The sequence below is a fragment of the Nicotiana tabacum genome, chromosome 17 (genome assembly GCF_000715075.1).
Source record: "Nicotiana tabacum cultivar K326 chromosome 17, ASM71507v2, whole genome shotgun sequence".
Classification (NCBI taxonomy): Eukaryota; Viridiplantae; Streptophyta; class Magnoliopsida; order Solanales; family Solanaceae; genus Nicotiana; species Nicotiana tabacum.
This window is the reverse complement of record NC_134096.1, coordinates 2,863,012-2,885,993: the sequence shown is the minus strand read 5'-3', so window position 1 is coordinate 2,885,993 and position 22,982 is coordinate 2,863,012. Positions and strand designations below refer to the sequence as shown.

General features: G+C 38.8%; 3 protein-coding genes across 3 annotated transcripts; 2 read left to right on the top strand and 1 right to left on the bottom strand.

Annotated features, from left to right (window-relative positions):
* Window positions 1-2,474: 2,474 nt before the first annotated feature.
* LOC107764244 (uncharacterized) lies at window positions 2,475-5,018 on the bottom strand. The gene is made up of 7 exons (XM_016582798.2): window positions 4,688-5,018; window positions 4,475-4,546; window positions 4,229-4,302; window positions 3,764-3,896; window positions 3,192-3,272; window positions 2,870-2,968; window positions 2,475-2,684 (listed from the first exon to the last, which is right to left on the bottom strand). Exons 1-7 carry the CDS (start codon window positions 4,805-4,807, stop codon window positions 2,643-2,645), a joined length of 621 nt encoding a protein of 206 aa, XP_016438284.2. The 5' UTR covers window positions 4,808-5,018; the 3' UTR covers window positions 2,475-2,642.
* A 14,337-nt stretch (window positions 5,019-19,355) lies between these two features.
* On the top strand, window positions 19,356-19,994 carry LOC142171471 (uncharacterized). Its single transcript, XM_075233830.1, has one exon. It carries the CDS (start codon window positions 19,356-19,358, stop codon window positions 19,992-19,994), a length of 639 nt encoding a protein of 212 aa, XP_075089931.1.
* Window positions 19,995-21,208: 1,214 nt separating this feature from the next.
* Window positions 21,209-22,648, top strand: LOC142171470 (uncharacterized). The gene is made up of 2 exons (XM_075233829.1): window positions 21,209-21,950; window positions 22,221-22,648. The coding sequence occupies exons 1-2, from the start codon at window positions 21,209-21,211 to the stop codon at window positions 22,646-22,648; spliced, it is 1,170 nt and encodes a 389-aa protein (XP_075089930.1).
* Window positions 22,649-22,982: the final 334 nt, after the last annotated feature.

The window sequence follows — 22,982 nt, the reverse complement described above, 5'->3', positions numbered from 1 at the left end:
GCACATGTGTATGAACTTCCAGCATATTATACTGAACCGGTATACTTTACTGGAACTCCAATATATTATGCTGGGGTTCTAGTATACTTATGCTGGAACTCCATTATATTATGTTGGAGTTCTAGTATACTTATGCTGAAACTTCTGTATAATATGCTGGAGTTCCAGTATACTTATGCTGGAACTCCAGTATAATATACTGGAGTATTTTTCGGATTTTGAACAGTATTTTCGTTCAAATTTATCTTTACATGAAAAGTGATTAAATTTCGATTACTTTTGAAAGTGTGGCTATTTTTGAATGACCACTTATAAATCTGGCTATTTTTGAATTTCTCCCAAATAACTATCCAACCAATAGCTTAATATTACTCCACTAATTAAAAAGGCCAGCTCGATACACTAAGCTCTCGTTATGTGTAAGATCCAAGGAAGGGCCGGATCATAAGGATCTATTGTACGTAACTTTACCCTGTATTTTTGCAAGAGGTTGTTACCACGGTTCGAACTCGTATTTCCTGATCATATAACATCAACTTTACTGGTTACGCCTAAACTTACCTTCACTAATTACTATTTTAAAAGGGTACGTATAACTTTCTAGACCTTTACAATTCATTTATCAGCTGCACATCTCCTCCAGTAAAGCAAAGTAAAGGCGTAGAACTAATATCACCAGAAAACGAGAAGCCTTCAGTAAATTAATTGCATAAATCTTAATCTTTTAAATGGTTATAACCAGAGCCGGCTCAAAGGGCTTGGCATGTAAGGCATATGCCTTAGCCCCAATTTCGAGGGCCCCAATTTTAGAAGGAATATGTTATGTTATTTTTCCTTAAAGCTGTTTAAGTATTTTATAGTAAAAATTTATCGTCGTGAAGTTGATGTTACTGTTGAGAAATGGAAAAGTCCTCTTATAAAGTAAACATATCTCTATAATTTCCTTAAACTTGATATAACCTTCATTTGCTTTTTTTACATTCTGACCACTAAATATAAGTATTGTTTTAAAATATTGAGATTACTAAATGATGAGAATTTGAAAGGAAAAAAATATATTGTATTAACCTTTTTGATGATCCTTAAAGCATAATAGTCACTCTAATATTGATGGTTTAGACTTATATTTTGAGTTAACAAGTACTACGGAAATTAGTACATATAAAAGATAACACTCTAATCGATATACTTATTTACATAAAAAGACTTGATTCATTTTCAAATGTCTAACGGTTGCCTCAACGGAAAAAAGTTTTTCAAAATAAAAATACATAAGATCAACGTCTCAAGAGTGATTAAATCGGTTAGCTATATTATCAATTGAAAAATAATTACTTAAAAATCGATTATAAAAATTTGGGACTCTAATTGTAGTTACGCTTTAGGCCCCCAATTATGTCAAACCGCCCCTGGTTATAACACTTTTAATAATACCTTTACATGAGTAGATATCATAAATTTGCATAAAGAGGGAGAGGATACATGAAAAGTTTAAAATTAAATTATTTTTAAATATAAAAATATATCATTCTTTTTGGAACAGGCTAATAAGGAAATGTGTCATTTAAATTGAAACGGAGTGAGCAAGTAAAAGAGTTTTAATAATTTTCTGTCAACAATAGGGTATAATACTAGTAGGGTTAAAATTGTCATATTGTACTTGGTCACATTTATAATAAATAAATATAAAAGAATTGTTACAAAAAATCAAAATAAGGAGACAAGCGTAATAACCTAAACTACAAGGGAGGTTATTGTGATAAAGCAAAACGTAAGAGGAGGCCTCTGAAATTATTCCTAAAATTTAACCACGGAGAATTAATTGATACACCATTGTACATTAATTAGAGCTCAATTTTGCTAGTGTTAGGCCTTTTACTTGTTATTCTGTTCTCTTTACTTCTTCTTTTTTTGTGTGTGTGTGTTGGGGGGGGTGGGTGTCAATGTCTGTGTTTCTAGCTAATTAGGAATTATTGATAGTCTAATATAAAAAATTACATTTTGTACCTCTTTTAACCTTGTTATTTATTATCTTTGAAGAAATTGAATGAAAGATGGTAAGATTAGATTCATATTCAATAAAATATGATTAGTTTTTGTAGAAAGCGAAAGCTAATTAAAAAAAGAAGAAGATACATTTCTACGTACTTTTTTCCGATTTCAAATATCAATTTCTTAAATTTTTAAAAAAATATAACTTAGCATGTTTAAAAGTTACATAAAAGTATTATATGTCGCATATTAATAATTGATAGTTGACCTGTAGTGCACAAAACTGTTTAAGATTTTTTTCCGAACTATTTCAAGAGTTGACCTGGGAATTACTTTTGCAGTCCAAAGATAGTGTTTAATTTCAAGTATAAAACTCCTACACGTGTAATAAAATCCAATGGACAAATTCAAACTTATCCAATGTATTAAAGCAATGAATGCAAAACAATTGTCTTGCATATACTCCTTTTAACACGTTATCATGGTTAAATAATACGTATTTTTCCTTTAATTTTCAACTGCTATGATTAATTTGCATAATTTGGTATACACACTGGGTGTAAGGTAAGTCGTCGAGATGACTGGGGTTATAAGTCTTGAATACAATTACAGTTTAGAGAAAATATGCAATTAGATGCTTGATCGTCTTTTTAGTTTTCTTCGTCAGAGTTCGATAGAATGTCTTCTGAATCCTGAATAAAGAAACAAGTTAAAATTTCAGATTGTCTTACAGTACTAGTAGCATTATATTAGGACTCAACTAAATTTGTATCCGTGTCGGATAGTCCTATATTGGAGTAAAGTGCTCTCTAATAAAGGAGAACTCATATCAAAGACTCGAACCTAGACCTTTGAGTAAGGATGAAATACTACTTACCATTCCAGCACAACTCTTGTTGGCGTTCTGAATTGTTGTGATCACCATGATTATAATGTACATTGGCATGATTATCCCACTAGCTTTTATAAGAATCAACTGCAAATGCAAGAACCAATAAAGTTGTTAGTAATAGTCTATGTCGCTCAGACTCTTCAATTGTAGTATAGGGTGCGTGTCAAATTCTTCAAGAAAATGTATTTTTAGAAGATCCGATACAAATTTAAAAATATTTAAGAAAAGTCCCAACAACATAGATAGTAGTTAGAGAAATTAAGTACCGCAGGACATAACCTGTTGGTTTTGTTTAATTAATACTTACAGTAGGAAGTGTAAAGGGATAATCTTTTGCCCCTCCATTGAGCACCATTAACACATGTCTCATCAGAAGTACAATTGTGAACTGCCAATTTTTGATTGTCAACATTGAGTTAGCACATGGATTGATACATAAAATGTACGTAAGAGGCGCGTAAGCATCTACGATCTTTGACTCGCGTTATATACAGAGGTGAATCTAGGATTTCTATTAGGTGGGTGCACCATTAAAGAAAGGAGAAAAAGGAAAGTATTAAGCAAGAATTGATCTCTACTCCTCTAGGTAAATAATTCAACATTCAGCCAAATGCACCACTTAGTCTCTTTAGAGCATGGATGCATCAGATAATATAATATCAATTCTGAAAAATATATACATAAAATACCTAGCTTAGTGAAGAGATCATGGGTTCACGTATCCCATAAAATAGGCTATAAATCTGCCCCTGGACTTATATATACATATATTTTTATCGAAAATGATTTCTAATAAGCAAATCAGCTTACTTAAAAATCTTTGATCCGATTCTGAATTAGCAATAAAGTAGGAAAAAGAGTGCGAGAAAAAGTGCTTACAATGAGAAGGGCAGTTCGACAATAAGAGTAGTTTCTATCCCTAGTTTGTGAGCATTGACTTTCCAAGATTTCTTCTTCTTCTGCTGATGATTCTGGTTCTGCTTCTGATCTTCTTACAACTTCCAGGCTTCCTCTGTAATTAATTAGTAATAGTTTATACTTTTTGTTTTCTTTTTCTTAAAAAAATTAGCTTGCACCTAACATACTACAAATTCGGAGTCAGGATTTGAACTTTATTTGTTTTATATTCTTATGATAGCAACATCATATGTTAAGTAATTGAATTTTGAATCTAACTAAAATAATGATTTTTTATGGAAAAAATATTGAGACATGTCTCAGGGTTTGGATGCAGACATTAAGAAACAATAAAGTTCAAATGGTGATTCCGCCTCTACTCTTATTTCCTTCTCTTTTTCTTTTTTGCTGTTTAAATGGAAGAGTAATATTGTGAGGGGATAATACCTAATTGTCACTGCTGTATTATCAACCAAGTGGACCTTCTTAGGGGATGGAACATAGAATCCAGGTTCAAATTTCTGCATCATTAAATATTTCAACACAACTTCAAAACTTTGTTTTTCAAGTTTCAACCAAATTTATGTTCAAACGCTAGCTAATTAGTCAGATCAATGAGTGGAATATCGAATGGCTAAGCAATTTTTTTTTTTTTTTGGAATATTGATGAAAATGAAGAAATTACTTTTGCACCTGTAAACAAATTTCACAAGTTGTATTTCCCTTTTCATTACACCATCTTTGTATACAATCTCTGTGCGCGAACTGATCAAAATAAAAGTCCATATTAGAAATTTGTGATTTAAAGAAATATTCAAAGCCGAGAATGAAAAAACCAGTTAATTACAGATTAAATTTGGTAATTAAACAGAAGACATGATTAGTGAACAAAAGCAATTAGTTTACCTTGATAGTTCCAGAGCATGCACAAGGAGTTTCTAAGCTCTTTAAGCTTTCAAACTCTTGTTCATGGCAAATTCTACACAAAGATATGACATCATCCATATCTATTACCACGTCTCCCATCTTCGACTTGTTTTTCGTACAACAATAATAACTGCGTCTCAGTCTCGAACAAGTTGGAATCGACTATAGAAATTCTCACTTCTTTCTTTAAACTCAACTCGTATCATTGATCGTATTGTTTTTCATAATCTGTAAACTTTTCTCTGCAATTTTCTTTCCCTCTATCGCTTTCTTCTTTCTCCTTTCCTTATTTCTGGGTCCCAGACTATAAATATACAGGAGATAAGAGAGAATCAGAGAATAAACCAAGCTTTACTCTTGTTAGTTTACTATTAAAAAAAATAATTGGAGCGGAGTGATAAGTATTTCTTTATCCTTAAACAGAAGTATCGGATTGAGTCCTGAGTATACAGTCGAACTCGAATTTAGTCGCGCCCCAACAAATTTCGAAAAACGGAGAGAAGCTTGATTTCCGCCACCAATATAAACATCTTTCTCGACAAAGCTTCCGTGAAACTTTGTACACTGTATACGGTCGAAATAGATTTCGGCCTTTGTACGATTGATCGAGGTCGAAACATAATGGATCGAAGAAAGACTTTGTAATATCGAGATGACTTCCGAAGATGGTACAAACAAGCTTCAGATTTCGGGTATAGGTCAAACACCGAGTTCGAAGTGATTATCGAACTCGGGTCCGAATCGAACTATGATGAGATGATTTTGAGCTTAAGGGGCAGAGCTCAACCGGGACCGAGTCCGAATCATCACCTGATCTCGAGTCCAAATCGAGTTCTAGAAGCAATACCGACCAGCATCGAGGCCGATCGAGCTCGAGTTCACATATAAGAGCCATTGCAAAACACACTAAGGGAGAGAATCTCGGCGGAAATTAGGGAAAAACTGATTTATCATGGGTTCTCCACTATATATTTTTAATTATATCTAAAGTAGGATCCTTCACTATAAAGAGGATGGCTACATTTCTGTAGAGGGTAATTTTTTGCTTACATTGTAATTCAAGCACCATATTCTCCTATGTTCAAAGATTATTCTCGTAAGCTTCATTAATTGATTCATTGTGCTTAGTCCTAAAAATCATCTTCTTTCCAACCTTGTTTATTTTGCATTATTTGCAATCCATATTTAATATTTCTATTTATCCCTACGATTTGTATCAAGTTATACCATATATTTTTAGAACTACGTACAAATTCAACTCTATCCATTTTTCGGGTAAACAAGTTTCTCATTGAAGTCAATACTGCATTAATTAGAGCCGCTTAAGTTAAGCTATACAGAAAGACGTCAATTCTAACATGAATTATATAGCACTTATATGATATTTATTTAAAAGTTGTGGCTCTCTCTCTAAGTATAATTAATGATTAAATAGTTGGAAGAACTGTCATACGTAATTTAGATACAGGAATCAGTAACTTTAATGAGCTCAAACAATGTATTAATGTTAAGAGATTTATTAAATATGTACACATATTAAATTCAAAATTTAATTAGCACTTAAAATCATCTTTTTAAAAATTTAAAATTTATAAAATTAAAATTCTGACTCCGGCTCAACCCAAAAATAATATGTCACATTATAGGATAGACTTGCAATTGCATGCATGTGTGATTGGCAAGTCGTGAAGTCAATGGGGTAAAGACTTTGGATAATTTATTGCAAGAATCATAAACGTGGAAATTGAATAAAGGTCTTATTTAGCTTAAAAAGGAGAAAATAGAATTAGTTTACTCAGTCAAAGCAATCGTTTGATGTACATACTTACTCCATTCGTTTAGTTTATTTTATATGAAATATTATATATTATTTCACTAATATATGCTATAGGACTTCAAAATTCTCAATAAGAAAAATTTATTTAGAATTTGGGAAAATGCATAAGTACCTCCTTGACTTATAGCCAGATTTTCAACTACACATATTATTCTTCCTTGAATCTTATTACCCCGATGAACTATTTTAAAATGGAATTAGTATATATACCTTTAGTGCTAATGTGGCAGTAGAGAGTGTATGTCATCCTCCTTGGGAGAGTGAGGAAGAGAGAGAATGCTGAAATTTTAGTTTTATAATATTTTTATAAAATATATATTTTTCTATTTTTTTAATGTTGATTTTGTTATAAAATAAATATTATAATTATAAACTAAAGCACCAAAAGCGAAGAAGACAAGAATAGATAAGAGATGTAGAGAGGAGGAGGGAACTTTTCCTTATTTCAAGTATGCTTCTTATGTATATTACATAGGAGAATAACATCATATTTATAAGTTACAAATCTCTTCTGAAGTTACATGTATTAATGAACTCATTCGTTTGGTATTGAATTTGCCAAAGACAGTTACGAAGAGAACATCTACATACATGAAAGTGATATCTACATACATTGGATTTATAACATTCCCCCTTGGATGTCCATAGATAATGTGTCTCGTTAAAATCTTCCTAAAATAATTCTCGATGGAAAAAAGCCTAGTGAAGAAAAAAGAGTACACACATCTTGTAATACGCATTGAGTGCTGCCTCATTAAAAACCTTACCAGAAAAACCCAATTAGGACAAAACCTTGGTTAAGGAAAAAAGAGTACAACGCGTATTATACTTCCCCTGATGAAAACTTTATTTGATGTCTCAGAGACGATGCATTTCAATCTGTCTCTTATTACAGCTGCTCATTTTCTCCCCCTAATGTTGGGTATACCAATATATATTCCAATCTTCTTTGAGGACTCATCTTTGTGCATTGTGGTGGAGTAATTAGAATATATATCACACATTCAAATATTCTAAGATGAGAAATATTTGGCTCATGATCATAAGCTAATTGTAATGGGGAGACTTTATGATAACTTGTGGCCTGATCCATACAAGAACTGATGCATGCAAATAGCATGACCCCATGTCGAGATGAATTTTTTTGTTATCATAAGCATTGGTCTAGCAATTAATTGGAGGCGTTATTTGATCAATGATTCTATTAGACCATTTTGAGTAAGAATATGAGCAACTAGGTGCTCAATTATTATACCAGTTAATATACAATAATTATTAAAGGCATGCGATGTAAGCTCACTAGTAAGATGAAGTGTCTTAATCGCATAATCTGAAAATCATGCTTTTAATCATATTAATGCGGCCAACAACCTCGGGAATGCCAAATTTCGAGTTGACAACAAGCACACATGTGACCATCTTGTAGATGCATCTATCAAAATCATATAATATCTAAATGGTCCACATGGAGGGTGTATGGGCCCACATATATCACCCTATATACATTCCAAAAGTGCATGGGATTCACTCCCAATTTTAATTATTGATGGTCTAATAATCAATTTGCATTGAGAACATGCAACACAAGAGAATCCTTTAGTTTGAAGAATCTTCTGGTTCTTTAATGAATGATCATGTGAATTCTTAATTATTTTGCGCATCATATTATAATCGGGATAGCCCAACCGGTCATGCCAAATAATAAAATTATTAGTAAACTCCTTGTTTACTATGGCATGCGATTCAACTACACTAATATTAGTGTAGTATAATCCGGAGAAAAATACGGGAAGCTTTTCAAGTACATACTTCTTTTTCGCTTTTATTGTAGTAATATAAATATATTTAACTTTTCCTTCATTGGTGGTCTCAATATGATAGCCATTTTGGCGAATATCTTTGAAACTCAACAAGTTTCTTGGAGACCTACTACAATATAATGCATCATTAACATCCAATATAGTTCCTCCTGGTAGTAATACACTCGCTCTTCCATAGCCCGCAATTAATTTTGTACTACCAGATATTGTTATGATATTGACTTCTTTCATAATTAAATAAGAGAAATATCTCTTATCTTTTAATATGGTGTGCGTCGTAGCATTATCCAAAAGATATATTTCTTCTTTATTATTCATACGGACAACTGAAGACTGGGAAGTTTTCATATTCTTCAAGAAGAAGAAAAATACATCATAAGTAATATTGAAAAATTTAAGAACAAAAGAAACTATATTTATGACAGGGTTAGTTTGGGTCATGACAGATTGGTATCATAGCCTAGGTTACATAGGTCTCACGAGTCATGAGCGGGTTTAGTAGAGTCTTGCGGATCGGTACAGAGACGTATGTACTTATCTTTGAGAGGCTGCACAACCTTTAGGAAACTCCACATTGTTGAATTCTTGTCGCACGAATCTGTTGATTCTAGTGACTAAACATTTGTTGTTTCATTCTCTCTCAGATGGTGAGGACTCATGCTATCGGTCAGGAGGGCCAACCACCAGTACCACCAGCCAGGGTCGCGAGAGGCCGGGGCCGCGGTAGAGGCCATGGTAGGGGCAGAGGTGCAGCCCGTACAGCAGGAGGGGCAGTACCTGCAGATCCACCAGTTGTCCTAGGTGAGGACCAGGTTCCAGTTGTTGATGCACCAGCTCAGGCACCACCTGTGCCTATTGTGATTCCAGGCCTTCAGGAGGACCTAGCTTAGATTCTGACAACATGTACCGGCCTTGCTCAGGCGGTCTCTATCTCGACGGCCGCAACCACTTCTCAGGCCGGGGGAGGCCCTCAGACTCCCGTCGCTCGCACACCCGAGCAGGTTGTTCAGAGACTTCATACACCGGAGGCACCACCAGCCCAGCCGGTTGCATCTGCACAGGATTATGTGGTTCCTGCTATGCCTGAGGATGATCAGCGTAGGTTGGAGAGGTTTAGGAGGCTCCAGCCGCCACCTTTCAGTGACACAGAGAGAGAGGATGCTCAGGACTTCTTGGACATGTGTCAGAGGATACTCCGTACTACTGGTATTCTGGAGACTTGTGGGGTCTCATTCACTACCTTTCAGTTTTTTGGGGCTGCACTCAGATGGTGGAAGACTTACGAGAAGCGTAGGCCTGTTGGCGCATCACCCGTTACTTGGCAACAGTTCTCCGTGGTCTTTTTATAGAAGTTCATGCCTCGATCCAGCAGAGAGGAGATGCGCAGACAGTTTGAGCGGCTTCGCTAGGGTGATATGTCTGTGAAACAGTATGAGATTCGGTTCTCCGAGTTGGCCTATCATGCGATCTGGTTGGTTCCCACAGACAGGTAAAGGATTATGAGGTGTATTTATGGTCTCACTTTTCAGCTACAGTTGCTTATGACCAGAGAGAGGGTGTTTGGTGATACCTTTAATGAGGTTGTCGACATTGCTCGATAGATTGAGATGGTTCACGGTCAGGAGAGGGTTGAGAGGGAGGCCAAGAGGCCTCGCGGTCAGGGTGGATTCAGCGGTGCTCCTTTTGGGGGTCAGTTTCAGCACGGTAGAGGTTGTCATTTCAGACAGGCTCAGTCAGCTCGGCCAATTAACCGTGGTGCATCATATGGCCATGGCTCTCACAGTTCTCATCAGGGCTACTCATCACTTAGTGCCCTTCCAGCTCAGAGTTCGTCCCGTGCTCCACCAGTTCAGGGCTCCCCTATGCAAGTTCTTCTACTAGTTATCCCGGTGCTCGGGGCTCCCTTCAGTTCCCGCCACCAGCACCAGGGAGTTGTTTTGATTGTGGGGAGTTTGGGCATATGTGGAGGCAGTGTCCTCGTAGTCATGGAGGTCTATCTCAGCAGAGGAGTCAGTCTTTGACTTCAGCACCAGTTACTTTATCACCCGGCCAGTCAGCTTGGGGTGGAGGTCAGTCAGCTAGGGGTCGCCCTAGAGGGGGAGGCAGATCAGGGGGTGGCCAGGCCCGTTTCTATGCCCTCCTTGCTAGACCAGATGCTATTGCTTCAGATGTTGTGATTACAGGTATTGTCTCAGTTTGTCACAGAGATGCCTCAGTATTATTTAGCCCTGGTTTCACGTATTCATATATTTCCTCGTATTTCGCCCATTTTCTGGATTTGCCTCGTGAGTCTTTAGTTTCATCTGTTCATGTATCTACTCCTGTGGGTGATACTATTATTGTGGACCGCGCATATCGGTCATGTGTGGTGACTATTGGGGGTCTGGAGACCCAAGTGGACCTTTTGCTGCTCAGTATGGTTGACTTTGATGTGATATTGGGTATGGATTGGTTATCTCCATATCATGCTTTTCTAGATTGTCACGCTAAGATGGTTACGTTGGCTATGCCGGGATTTTTGAGGGTTGAGTGGAGTGGTTTTGTAGATTATGTACCAAGTAGGGTGATTTCATATTTGAAGGCTCAGCGCATGGTTGAGAAGGGTTACCTATCTTATTTGGCTTTTGTGAGGGATGTTAGTGCAGAGACTCCTGTCATTGATTCTGTTCCGATGGTACGTGATTTTTCGGATGTGTTTCTTGCAGACCTTCCGGGCATGCGGCCTGAAAGGGATATTGACTTCAGAATTGAAAGAACAACTTCAGGAACTCCTTGATAAGGGGTTTATTCGGCCTAGTGTGTCACCTTGGGGTGCACCGGTTCTATTTGTAAAGAAGAAGGATGTATCCATGAAAATGTGTATTAATTACAGGCAGTTGAACAAGGTCACAGTCAAGAACAAGTATCCTTTTCCTCGTATTAATAATTTATTCGACCAGCTTCAGGGAGCGAGGGTGTTCTCAAAGATTGATTTGAGGTCCGGTTATCACCAGCTGAAGATTCAGGATTCATATATTCTTTAGACAGCTTTCAGGACTCGATATGGCCATTATGAGTTCTTAGTGATGTCTTTTGGGCTGACCAATGCCCCGACAACGTTCATGCATTTGATGAACAGTGTATTCCAGCCCTATTTGGACTCATTCGTTGTTATATTCATTGATGACATCCTGGTGTACTCTTGTAGCCAGGATGAGCATGCTCAGCATTTGAGGATTGTATTACAGAGATTGAGGGAGTAGAAGCTTTATGCAAAGTTCTCCAAGTGTGAGTTTTGGCTCAGTTCAGTAGCATTCTTGGGACACGTGGTGTCCAGTAAGGGTATTCAGGTGGACCCGAAGAAGATAGAGATGGTGCAGAGTTGGCCCAGACCGTCCTCAGCCACAGAGATTAGGAGCTTTCTTGGTTTGGCGGGTTACTACCGTCGCTTTGTGGAGGGATTTTCATCTATTGCTTTGCCCTTGACCAGATTTACCCAAAAGGGTGCTCCATTCAGGTGGTCGGATGAGTGTGAGGAGAGCTTTCAAAAGATCAAGACTGCTTTGACCGCAGCTCCAGTGTTAGTTCTGCCATTAGCTTCAGGTTCTTACACCATATATTGTGATGCCTCGTGGAAAGGCATTGGTTGTGTTTTGATGCAGGAGGGTAGGGTGATTGCCTATGCCTCGCGCCAGCTGAAGACCCATGAGAAGAACTATCCTGTCTATGATCTTGAGTTAGCAGTCATTATTCACACCTTGATAATTTGGCGTCATTATTTGTATGGGGTTTATTGTGAGATCTATACTGATCACCAGAGTCTGCAACATCTGTTCAAGCAGAAGGATCTTAATTTGCATCAGCGAAGATGGTTGGAGCTTCTTAAGGACTATGATATCACTATTATGTACCATCCGGGGAAGGCCAATATGGTGGTCGATGCTTTGAGTCGCCGGGCGGAGAGTTTGGGGAGTTTAGCATATCTTCCAGCAGTAGAGAGACCTTTGGCATTGGATGTTCAGGCCTTAGTGGGCCAGCTTGTCAGATTGGATATTTCGGAGCCTAGTCGGGTATTGGCTTGCGTGGTCTCCAGGTCTTCTCTTTATGACCATATTAGGGAGCGTCAGTATGATGACCCCCACTTACTCATTCTTCAAGCCAGGGTTCGGAGAGGTGATGCTAAGGATCTGACTATTGGTGATGACGACGTGTTGAGGATGCAGGACCGGATATGTGTGCCTAATGCAGATGGGCTTCGGGAGTTGATTCTTGAGAAGGCCCACAGTTCGCGGTATTCCATCCATCCGGGTGCCGCGAATATGTATCAGAATTTGAGACAACACTATTGGTGGAGGCGGATGAAGAAGAATATTGTTGGGTTTGTAGCTCGGTGTCTCAACTGTCAGCAGGTTAAGTATGAGCATCAAAGACCGGGTGGCTTTCTTTAGAGATTAGAGATCTCAGAGTGGAAGTGGGAGCGGATCACCATGGACTTTGTAGTTGGGCTCCCACGGACTTCGAGGAAGTTCAATGCTATTTGGGTTATTGTGGATCGGCTGACCAAGTCCGCGCACTTCATTCTAGTTGGTACTACTTACACTTCCGAGCGGTTGGCTGAGGTTTACATCCGATAGATTGTTCGCCTGCATGGTGTCCCAGTTTCCATCATTTCAGATAGGGGCACTCAGTTTACCTTACAGTTTTGGAGGGCAGTGCAGCGAGAGTTGGGTACTCAGGTTGAGTTGAACACAGTTTTTCACCCTCAAACGGACGGGCAATCCGAGCGCACTATTCAGATATTGGAGGATATGTTGCGCGCTTGTGTCATTGACTTTGTGGGTTCATGGGACCAGTTTTGGCTACTCGCGGAGTTTGCATATAACAACAGTTATCAGTCGAGTATTCAGATGGCTCCGTACGAGGCTTTATATAGGAGGAGGTGTAGATCTTCGGTTGGATGGTTTGAGCCGGGTGAGGCTAGGCTCTTGGGTACAGACTTGGTCCAGGATACATTAGATAAGGTGAAATTAATTCAGGAGCGGCTTCGCACAACACAGTCTAGGCAGAAGAGCTATGCGGACAAGAAGGTCCGTGATGTATCTTTCATGGTTGGGGAGAAGGTTTTGCTGAAGGTATCACCCCTGAAGGGTGTTATGAGGTTTGGGAAGAGGGGCAGGTTGAGCCCCCGGTTCATTGGTCCTTTTGAGGTGCTTCAGAGGATAGGGTAGGTGGCTTATAAGCTTGCCTTGCCACCCAGTTTGTCGAGTGTGCACCCAGTGTTTCATGTTTCCATGCTCCAAAAGTATATTGGAGATCCGTCCCATGTTTTGGACTTCAGCACGATTCAGTTGGAGGGTGATATGACTTATGATGTGGAGCCGATGGCTATTTTGGATCGGCAGGTTCGAAGGTTGAGGTCAAAGGATATAGTTTCAGTGAAGGTGCAGTGGAGAGGCCAGCTTGTGGAGGAGGCCACCTGGGAGACCGAGCGGGAGATGCGGAGCAGATATCCACGCCTATTCGAGACTCCATGTACATTTCTAGACTCATTCGAGGATGAATGGTTGTTTAAGAGGGGGGATGTAACGACCCGGTCGATCATTTCGAATGTTATAGCCCTGTTTCCCCCATTTCTATTTATTTAGGTGTTATTTAGCCGTATTGTGTTGTATCAGGTTGGTTGGTTCGGGTCCGAAGTGGTTTCGGAGTGGGATGAGACACTTAGTCTCTTAAATTAGAACCTTAAGTTGGAAAAGTCGACCGGATGTTGACTTATGTGTAAACAATCTCGGAACTTAATTCTGATGGTTCCATTAGCTTCGTTAGGTTATTTGGACTTAGGAGCGTGTCTGGAATGTGATTTGGAGGTCCGGAGTGGAATTAGGCTTGAATTGGCGAAAGTTGGAAATTTGGCGATTTCGGTCGGCAGTGGAAAATTTGTTATCGGGGTCGGAATATAATTTCGGAAGTTAGAGTAGGTTTGTAGAGTCATTTGTGACATGTGTGCAAAATTTGAGGTCATTCAGACGTGGTTTAGTTGGTTTCGGCATCGATTGTCGAATTTGGAAATTTAAAAGTTCTTAGGCTTGAATCTGAGGGCAATTTGGTGTTTTGATGTTGTTTTGAGTGATTCAAAAGTTCGACTAAGTTCGTATGGTATTTTAAGATTGGTTGGTATGTTTGGTTGAGGTCCCGGGGGCCTCGGGTGAGTTTCTGGTGGTTAACAGATCATTTTTGGACTTTGCAAAATGGCTGATCTATTGGTATGAACTTTCTGGTTTCCTTATACGCGATCGCGTGGTCCGGTCCGCGATCGTGTAGGCTTATTTGGGGCAGAAGCGAGTTGTTCTCTGTGATTGCGGAGTTTGGGACGCGATCGCATGAGTGTGTGAAGTTGTGCTTCGCGAACGCGTGGCCAGTGTCGCGTTCGCGTAGAGGTATCGAGCTGATGAAGAGGTGAGGTGATTGCTCTACGCGATCACGTGAGGTAGGATGCGATCGCGTAGGTTGGGCAGTTAGTGCATCGCGTTAGCATGAGGTGTTACGCGCTCGCGTAGAGTTAATTTCTAAGGGGGCGAAGTTGTTCTTTGCGATCGCGAGGACTTTTCCGCGATCGCGTTTAAGGAAAATCTGGGCAGCAGTGTTAAATTCCAAAATCGAGGGTTTGGACTCATTTTTCATACTTTGAGCTAGAGACCACGGATTTAGGCAATGTTTGAAGGGATTTTCAGGGAGTTGATTGGGCTAAGTGTTTCTCACTTGATTTTGGTTAAATTCCGTGATTATTTCTTGATTTGTATCATCTAAATTGTGATTTGGGGAGGAAAATTGGGGAAAAGTGGAAGAGTTTCTAATATGGAATTTTGAGGGTTTGAAGGGTTTTTTGTTGTCGGATTTTAATAAATTTTGTATGTATGTACTCGTGAGTGGATGATCTTCCTAGTTTTGTAAATTTTTGTCGGATTTTGAGACGTGGTCCCGGGGGCCGGGTTTGAGCCAATTTCAGATTTTGGTCTAATTTTGTAGCTTTTCTTGTGGAATTCATTCCATTAGCGCGTATTGATGGTATTGTACTGATTGTGAATAGATTCAGAGTATTTGGAGGCCAAGTCCAGAGGCAAGAGCATTGCGGGGTAGAGATTTGAACGGTTTGAGGTAAGTAACGATTGTAAATCTAGTCCTGAGGGTATGAAACCCCGGATTTTTGTATCATTCTACTATTTTTAAGTGACGCACATGCTAGGTGACGGGCGTGTGGGCATGCACTGTTGGGGATTGTGACTTGGTCCGTCCCGTAGCAACTGTAAAGTTGCATATTTTGTTGAAACTATATGGTACTTATATGTTTTAGAAAGAGTTTCTATAAATTGGGTTGAATGCCATGTTTGGACCTTGTACCAATGTTGTTTGGACCCGTAGGGGCCTTTTCTTACTATCCTCTCACTGTTTTCGATTTAAAAATCTATACTCAGTCATGGTTATACCTGCTTATTGCATAACTCAGTTTTCTTACTCTATTTTGATGCATATAAATGTTGTTTTGGGCTGAGTACCCTATTTTTACTGAAATGCCCGAGTGGCTTGAGAGGTTTATGACTGAGTGAGGCCGAGGGCCTGATTTGTGAGGATATTTATGGGATCGGGATGCACGCCGCAACATGTTTGATATAGGCCAAGGGCCCGAGTAATTTATGCCATGATTTGGCTTGATATAGAGCTTGGGCTGAAGGAGCCCCTCCGGAGTCTGTACACACCCCTAATGAGCATAGGTACCTACTGAGTGCGAGTGTCGAGTGCCGAATGCCGAGTGTTGAGTGATTGGGAGGCATGAGTGATTGTGAGGTATGCCCGAGTGGCATGAGTGACTGTGAGGTTTGCCCGAGGGGCTGTATACGAGTGATTGTGAGGTATGCCCGAGGGACTGTTGTTCATAATTTCATCATTTTTGCTCACCATTGCATTGAGACTCTGTTGAAACTGTTGAAAAATATCTTTAAATATTTTTTTTTACTGGAACTGGGTTTTAAACAAGATGATTTGATTCAAACACTGATTTAGTATGTTGTATTTTACCGAGATTTCATGATATGAACTTTATATGCTTATTGCTCGTCACTACTACTCAGTCTTTATTTATTATTGTTACTTACTGAGTGGGCGTACTCACGTTACTCCCTGCACCTTGTGTGCAGATCCAGGTGTAGCTGGACACGGTAGCGGCTGTTGATTATTCTGGTTGCATATTTTCTCGGGAATAGCAAGGTAGCTGCTTGACGATCGCAGCCCCTGCTCTTCTCTCTCCTATCTTCCTTTAGTTGTATTTAGCTATTTTCTAGACTGTGTTAGTCTTGATATTTTTAGACAAATTATAGTAGATGCTCATGACTAGTGACACCCCGATGTCGGGCTTTTCTTTTCCGCACTTTTGTTTTGATTTGAACTCCTTTACGAAGGTTCTTATGTTAAATGGCCTTGAAATTTATCCTTGAAATAAAAATTTCGGTTTTTCTTGGAAATGAGTCGGCTTGCCTAGTTTCACGATAGGCGCCATCACGACAGGGTTAGTTTGGGTCTTTACATAATGACCACCACCATGGCGATTATTATTTCACCCCTTGCCACGCCCACGTATATTTATACGTCCACGATAATTATTTTATCTTTTTTCAGACTTTGGATCTATCGTTCCTAGATTCGCTTCTGGAAATGGAGTTGATCCAATGGGGCAGGCTTCATAATTTTTCATTAAAAGGGCATTATATTGTTTAGCCACCAAAATGCATGAAATTAACTCATAATATTTCTTAAATCCCTTTTCATGGTATTGCTGCTGTAACACCATATTTGAGGCATGAAAAGTGAAAAGAGTCTTTTCCAGCATATCCTCATCATTCATAGGTATCCAAACCTAGAAAATCTTGTTTTAGCGTTAATTGTGGCATCAACGAAGTTACGACCTTACTTTCAATGTCATCCTATTTCTGTTATAACTACTTTCCCCCTAAGAAACATACTGCATAAACAGGAATTATCAGGTAGAGTAGCTAAATGGGCAATAGAACTCAGTAAGTATGATATCATATATTAGCCTAGAACTGCAATAAAATCGCAGGTTTTAGCAGATTTTGTAGTGGATTTTAGCACGAATTTAGTTCATGAAGCAGAGAAGGAACTACAAGTGTTTACCGGAGCTAATCCGGGGACTTGGACCCTATTTACTAATGGTTCCTCAAATGTTAAAGGAGCAGGTTTAAGAATTGTTTTAATTCCACCCTCAGGTGAAGTCATAAGATAAGCAATAAAATGTTATCTAATCACTAACAATGAGGCAGAGTATGAAGCTGTGATTCCAGGCTCGGAACTGGCACGAGAACTTGGTATCGAACAAATTATGATCAAACGTGACTCGCAGCTGGTGGTTAATCAAATACAGGGGACTTACGTGGCAAGAGAGACGCGAATGCAACAATACCTGGAAAAGGTACGCGAATTGCTTAGACAATTTCAGACATGGAAAGCCATGCAAATACCCAGGGAAGAAATTGCAGAAGAAGACGTGTTGGCAAATCTCGTGTCTATCGCGGATGCAATAAAGGCAGAAAATGCCATTGTGATACATTTGTTTCATTCAACACTCGATCAAACCAAGAGTGAGGTAAATTTCAATAATTTAACTTGGGATCAGAGAAACGAATTTGTGAACTTTTTGCAGTATGGTATCTTGCCTGAAGATAAGAAGAAATCACAATTGCTATGGCTGAAAGCTGCCTGATACTACTTAATTCGTGGGAATTTATATCGTAAAGTGTTTGGTGGACCTTTAGCACGGTGCCTCGGACAATCACAAACAGAGTATGTAATAAGAGAAGTACATGAGGGGCATTGAGAAAATCACACCGGGGGAAGATCGTTGGTGAAAACATTAATAAGGGCAGGATATTATTGGCCAAAAATGGAAGAAGAAGTAGAAAACTTTGTAGCCAAGTGCGATAAATGTCAACGATATGCCAATAGCATGCACCAACCGGCAGAGCTGTTGCATTCAGTTATTTCACCATGGCCCTTCATGAAATGAGGCATGGACATCATATGGTCGTTGCCTCAAGCTAAAGGACAGGTATGATTTCTGTTAGTTTTAATAGATTATTTCTCAAAATGGGTAGAAGCAGGTGCTTTTAAACAGGTGTGAGAAAAAGAAGTTAAGGATTTCATTTGGAGAAATATTATATGACGATTTGGAGTTCCAAAAGAGATTGTATGTAATAATGGCCGACATTTCATAGGCACGAAAATCACAGAATTCTTCCAAAGTTGGCAGATTAAATGGATTACTTCCTCACTTTATGACCCTGCGGTCAACGGACAAGCTAAATCGACAAATAAGGTTATCATCAATAAATTAAAGAAGAGATTGAAAGAATCAAAAGGCAAATGGCTAGGGGTATTACCAGGGGTGCTATGGGCTTACCAAACAACAACAAAAATTAGTACGGGTGAGACTCCATTTTCAATTGTATACGGAGCAGAAGCTTTGATTCCGGTGGAGATAGGTGAACCAAGTATGAAGGAGCAGAGTGAAAAGTAAAGTTGAATATAAATAACCCATGAGAGAAAATCACCACAAAAAAGACTATGAGCTTCAGATATCATCATCAAGCAGAAGATCACAAGAACGCTTATTGAATTGAACCCGATCGTCCAGTTACAGTGTTGCGAACATCACCCCAACGGTAACATAATTCTCGCGAGTAACCTACACGCTCCACCTCATGGACCCGCCGGACGACGCCATTCCAATGCGTCTGGATGGGCAAAACACTTTTACCACACATGTGAAGCAAACCACTGAAGTAATCAACGGAAAAACATCTTATGCAACCACATTCACAACTTCCCCAAGCTCATCTGCGTGTCCTACCCGCCATGAACGAGAATCAGTGATTGCAAAACATACCACCCACAATGGTATTCCGGCAGTCATGTTCAAAGCATCAGACTATTATGGAATAAAATGGCAACCGAATGTAAATTCACACTTGTTGGTAGATTTCTCAAACCTCGTCCCCAAATAGATCGAATTAGGTCTAAATTTAAGGAATTGATCTCATTAAAAGGATCGACCAAAATTGGGGTGTATGATATCTACAACGTCTTTCTTGAATTCACTAATGATGAAGATTTCGCCATGGTTTGGTTCAGACGAGTCATCGAGATTGAGGGCCAACAGATATGGCTTCAAAAGTGGTCACCAGACTTCAAACCGGAAGAAGATCTCCTAATTTCTCTGGTATGGGTACTTCTTCCTGGCCTCCCTTTTCATATGCATACATGGAACTATGTCAAACAAGTGGTCAATTCAATTGGTACTCCTCTCAAAATAAATTTGTCAACTAGAGGCAGAACTAGACCGAGTGTGGCTAAAGTAAGAATTGAAATAGACTTGCTAAAACCACAACCAGAATCTGTGTATGTGGGACAAATCTATGACAATGCACCTCAAAAAGGATTTGTACAAAAACTCGAATATGAAGGAATACCAAAGTATTGTAAATATTGCAAGAAATTGGTGCACAATCTATTAAATTGTCGGGCCATTGAAAGAAAGAAAGCTGCTGAGGAAAGGGAAGCTGAGATCAAGATAAGTAAATAAAGTTTTGAAGTTGAACTTACCTCATCCAAAGAGAAAGGAAATGTCGAGGGAACTATGGAAGATAGTATTATCAAGGGGACAGAACAAAAGTCGAACATGCTTCATAGCTACAAGGATGTCAAACAAACTAAAGCGAATGGGAAAATTAAAAATCAAGAAGCTATTCAAAGAGATGTGGTCATCCAACACAAAGAGAAGGTGGAAGAAGTCCAAAACATTAAAGTTAGAACCTCCAAGAAAAAGAAGAAAACCAGTAAACAAAAGAAGCTTCCCAAAATGAAATCCAATGTGATCTTCAAACCTATGTGGTGTCAAGCTAGTGGCGGGGAAAAATAAAGAAAAACAAGGTTGAACAGGCCATCCGACTACAACAACAAGAGCAAGGAGATAAGGCAGCAGATATTAATATTTGTATGAACCAAGAGATAGGAAACAAAGAGGAAACTTGTGAAAACAATACTAACAATGATTCCATGGATTGCTACAACTTCAAACAAGCAAACAATACTTCTGATGGGTCAAAGGATATAGTGCAAGAATCCACCAACATTCAGGGGAACATGGCTCATGAAAAGAGACAAGCTCATAACGATCTAACTAAATACCTCACGACAAATGAGGGATCAGTTTGCATACCTTCAGAGATCAAAGCAATGCCATGAATTAATATGGTGGTTCAACTTGAGCTAGAATCGCCATAGTCATCGACAAATAAAGAACAACCCAGGTAGGAATCAGATCAACATATAGAGGTTAATTTTTCAAATAAAGTCACAGTAAGGATTTCCGAGGATCAGATACAAAGTGCACAAAGAAACCATGAAGACAATGATGGTTTCTCCCTGGCCAAAAAGGGTAGGAACAGAAATAAAAAGTTCGGGAGGAAGACAAAAGACAAAATGAACTCTTCCAATGCGGAAGGGAGTACAAACTAATATTCTTGTTTACATGATTAATTCCATATTTTAGAATATTAGAGGTGTGAAATAAATAAAAATCCATTCCCAGGCTAAAAAAAACTCATCACCATATATAAGGTGGAACTTGTTACTATTTTTGAACCTTTTGTTAACATGAACAAGATTGACATGTACATGACATTCTTAGGTTTTCAACACTGTGTGCCCAACACGAATGGTAAAATTTGATTTCTTTGGTCTGGCAACTACCAAACCAGAGTAATTGACAATAATGTCCAACAACTTACAATCAAGATGCATTACAACCATACAAATTGTGATATATACCTCACAACATTTTATGCAAAATGCACTGCTACTGAAATGAGAGATCTTTGGAGTAATTTGGAAAATATTCACACGCAAATAAAAGGTCCTTGGTACATTGGGGGTGACTTCAAAATCATATTGGATCCAGATGAGAAGAAAGGGGGCAATCCTCACAGAATGCACAGAAGTTTTGAGTTTAGTAGTTGTATGGATAATTGTGAGGTTGCGGATTTGGGGTTTGTTAGCCCTAAATTCACCTGGTACAACAACTGGAAAGCTAGGAAAAGGATTTGGAAGAGACTTGATAGAGTTTTTGTTAATGATCTATGGTCCCAAATATTCCAGAGTAATATGGTCAGACACCTTGCTAGGACTGGCTCAGACCATAGGCCACTTCTCATTAAGTGTCAGAAGTACCTTCAAGCTTGTATCAAATATTTTAAATTTCTTGACTTCTGGGTAGAGCAACCATCATTCATGAAGCTGGTGGAAGAGGTTTGGAGCATACACATTCCTGGAAATTCCATGTGGAGGCTACAACAGAAATTGAAGCTCCTTGGTAATGAGCTCACTCAATGGTCGAAAGAAGATGTTGGGAATGTTTTTGATCAAGTCAACACCCGGGAAGATAAAATGCTAAATCTAGAAGAGCTAGACACTCTTAATAACACTGATCAATTCAGAGAAGAGATCAATAAGGGGCAGGCTGAATATATCAAGTGGTTAGGTATGCAAGATGTTATTCTAAGACAGAAAGCTCAACAAAAATAGTTTGACGAAGGGGAGAATAACACCAAATACTTCCATAGCTTAATTAGAAACAGAAGAAGCAAACTTAAAATTCACAGAATCAAGGATCATGGAGGCACATGGGTCCAAAGAGACGATAAAATTATTAAGGTGGTTGTTAATCACTTCCAGCACCTCTTTAATCTCTAGCATCAATTCGGGGATCATGATATTCTTAACTGTATCTCAAGTTGTATCATTGAGGAAGATAATGATCTTCTCAATGCTATTCCAGATGATGAGGAAATTAGAAACGTCATCTTTAGTATCAATGCTTCAAGTGCAGCTGGCCCGGATGGATTTAACGGTACTTTCTATCAAAAATGCTGGAATATTATCAAGTATGACATAATAGACTTTGTGCAAGACTTCTTCAATGGCAAAGGCATGACCAAATTCTATACTCACACATGCCTGATTCCCATTCCCAAAGTCGATTCCCCAACAAGCTTCTCAGAGTTCAGGCCCATTAGTTTGAGCAACTTCACCAACAAAATTATTTCTAAGATCCTATCTAGAAGGCTGAATCCTATGCTAGAGAAACTAATCTCCGATAATCACGGTGGTTTTGTCAAAGGCGGGATGATTACCACAAGAAATTGTTCACAATATAAAGCAGAACAAAAATGGGGATAATGTGGTTATCAAGCTGGATATGGCTAAAGCCTATGATAGAATGTCTTGGAATTTTTTAATGGCCGTCATGAGGAAATTTGGTTTTTCAGAAGCTTGGATTGATATCATCTGGAGATTGGTAAATGAAGGGTGGTATTCTATCATGATTATTGGTACTAGAAAAGGCTTCTTTACATCATCACAAAGTCTCAAACAAGGTGACCCACTATCTCATTTCTTGTTTATTATTGGCACTGAGGTACTTTCCAGATCCTTAAACAAACTTGCTACACATGACAACTTCACGCCATTTACTATGGATCAAAGAGGTCCTATCATTAAGCACCTTTCTTAT